At 42.4% G+C, this 2161-nt stretch overlaps 1 protein-coding gene across 1 annotated transcript; it reads left to right on the top strand.

Annotated features, from left to right (window-relative positions):
- Nucleotides 1-300: 300 nt before the first annotated feature.
- LOC107472181 (uncharacterized) lies at nt 301-924 on the top strand. Its single transcript, XM_016091732.1, has one exon. It carries the CDS (start codon nt 301-303, stop codon nt 922-924), a length of 624 nt encoding a protein of 207 aa, XP_015947218.1.
- Nucleotides 925-2161: the final 1237 nt, after the last annotated feature.

The raw sequence follows: 2161 nt of genomic DNA on the forward strand, positions 1-2161 counted from the left end.
CCACAATGCCTTAGGTTTGGAAATATCTCTAAAAAGAATGAGATGCCCCAACAAACAATGTTGTTTTGCGAAATATTTTATGTTTGGGGTATTGAATTTATGGGGCCTTTTCCAAATTCTAATGGTTTCATGTATATTCTTCTAGCTGTTGACTATGTTTCCGAGTGGGTGGAGGCAATCCCCACTAGAACCGATTATGCTAATGTAGTGCTTTCTTTTGCTCAGAATAACATTATTTGCCACTTTGGATCACCATGAGCAATCGTGAGTGATCAAGGCTCGCATTTTTGCAAAAAAAGAATGGCAGGTATAATGAAGAAGTATGGCATCATACATAAAGTGGCCACAACATGCCACCCCCAAACAAATGGCAAAGCCGAGGTCTCCAATCAGAAAATCAAGCGCATAGTGGAAAAGGTTGTAAAGCCTCATAGGAAAGATTGGAGTTCTAAGCTCGGCGATGCGCTTTGCGCTTACCGGATGGCATATAAAATGCCAATTGGTATGAGCCCATTCCGGTTGGTCTATAGGAAGGCTTGCCATCTCTCGGTGGAGATAGAGCATAAGGCGTATTGGACTGTAAAAGATTGCAACACAGGATATGGGGTTGGAGTCAAAAGGAAGATACAATTGGTGGAGCTTGAGAATCTTCGATTGGAAGCCTATGAGAATTCAAGGCTTTACAAGGAGAAGATGAAAGCGGTGCATGATCAAAACATAAGAATGAGAGAGTTTAAAGCCGGAGAACTAGTTCTCCTCTATAACTCTAGGTTAAGGTTGATGCCCGAAAAGTTAAGATCAAGCTGGGAAGGCTCTTATAGAGTAGAGAAGGACAAACCATATGGGGTCTACCACCTAAGGCACGCTTCAAGCCCCAACATCTTCAAAGTTATTGGTCTTCGTCTAAAGCTATACCATGGATAGAAGATGAAAAGCAACAAGGAGGTAGAGGTGTTCCTTCTTGAGGACGCACCCGAAGGTGCGGAGAGTTGAGCTCATGACCGTCCAACTTAAGGACGTTGAACAAAAGTGCTAGGTGGGAGACACCCTACCGCGGTATGATCACTCTTTGTTTCTAGCTCATTGTATATAGCTTTTTGAGTCTTGGTGCTTTTGTGATTGCTTGATTTGTGAGTTTGTTCATAGTAGGATCGCTTTTTGGATGATGAATAAAACATAAAGATAAAGATAGAGATACTTATGTAATTCATTGGTGGGAATTTCATATAAGCGTATGGAGATCCTGTGTTCCTTCCGTCTCTCTGCTTTCCTACTGTCTTCATCCAATCCTTCTTACTCCTTTCCATGGCAAGCTGTATGTAGGGTTTCACCGTTGTCAGTGGCTACCTCCCATCCTCTCAGTGAAAATGTTCAACGCACCCTGTCACGGCACGGCTAATCATCTGTCGGTTCTCAATCAGGTTGGAATAGAATCCAGTGATTCTTTTGCGTCTGTCACTAACGCTCAGCCTTCAGGAGTTTGAAGCTCGTTACAGTCATTCAATCATTGAATCCTACTCAGAATACCACAGACAAGGTTTAGACCTTCCGGATTCTCTTGAATGCCGCCATCAATTCTAGCTTATACCACGAAGATTCCGGTTAAAGAATCCAAGAGATATCCACCCAATCTAAGGTAGAACGGAGGTGGTTGTCAGGCACGCGTTCATAGGTGAGAATGATGATGAGTGTCACGGATCATCATATTCATCAAGTTGAAGAACAAGTGATATCTTAGAACAAGAAGAAGCGAAATTGAATAGAAGAACAATAGTAATTGCATTAATACTCGAGGTACAGCAGAGCTCCACACCTTAATCTATGGTGTGTAGAAACTCCACTGTTGAAAATACATAAGAACAAGGTCTAGGCATGGCCGTGAGGCCAGCCTCCAAACGTGATCAAAAGATCTAAAAATGATCCAAAGATGAAAATACAATAGTAAAAGGTCCTACTTATAGAGAACTAGTAGCCTAGGGTTTATAGAGATGAGTAAATGACATAAAAATCCACTTCCGGGCCCACTTGGTGTGTGCTTGGGCTGAGCATTGAAGCATTTTCGTGTAGAGACTCTTCTTGTAGTTAAACGCCAGCTTTTATGCCAGTTTGGGCGTTTAACTCCCATCCTTGTGCCAGTTCTGGCGTTTAACGCTGGGAATTC

This window comes from Arachis duranensis, unplaced genomic scaffold (assembly GCF_000817695.3).
Source record: "Arachis duranensis cultivar V14167 unplaced genomic scaffold, aradu.V14167.gnm2.J7QH unplaced_Scaffold_157499, whole genome shotgun sequence".
In the NCBI taxonomy this organism is placed as follows: Eukaryota; Viridiplantae; Streptophyta; class Magnoliopsida; order Fabales; family Fabaceae; genus Arachis; species Arachis duranensis.

Bases quoted from the DNA above. Each gene is read 5' to 3' on its own strand.
- LOC107472181 (XM_016091732.1), top strand. From the start codon at position 301: ATGGCAGGTATAATGAAGAAGTATGGCATCATACATAAAGTGGCCACA.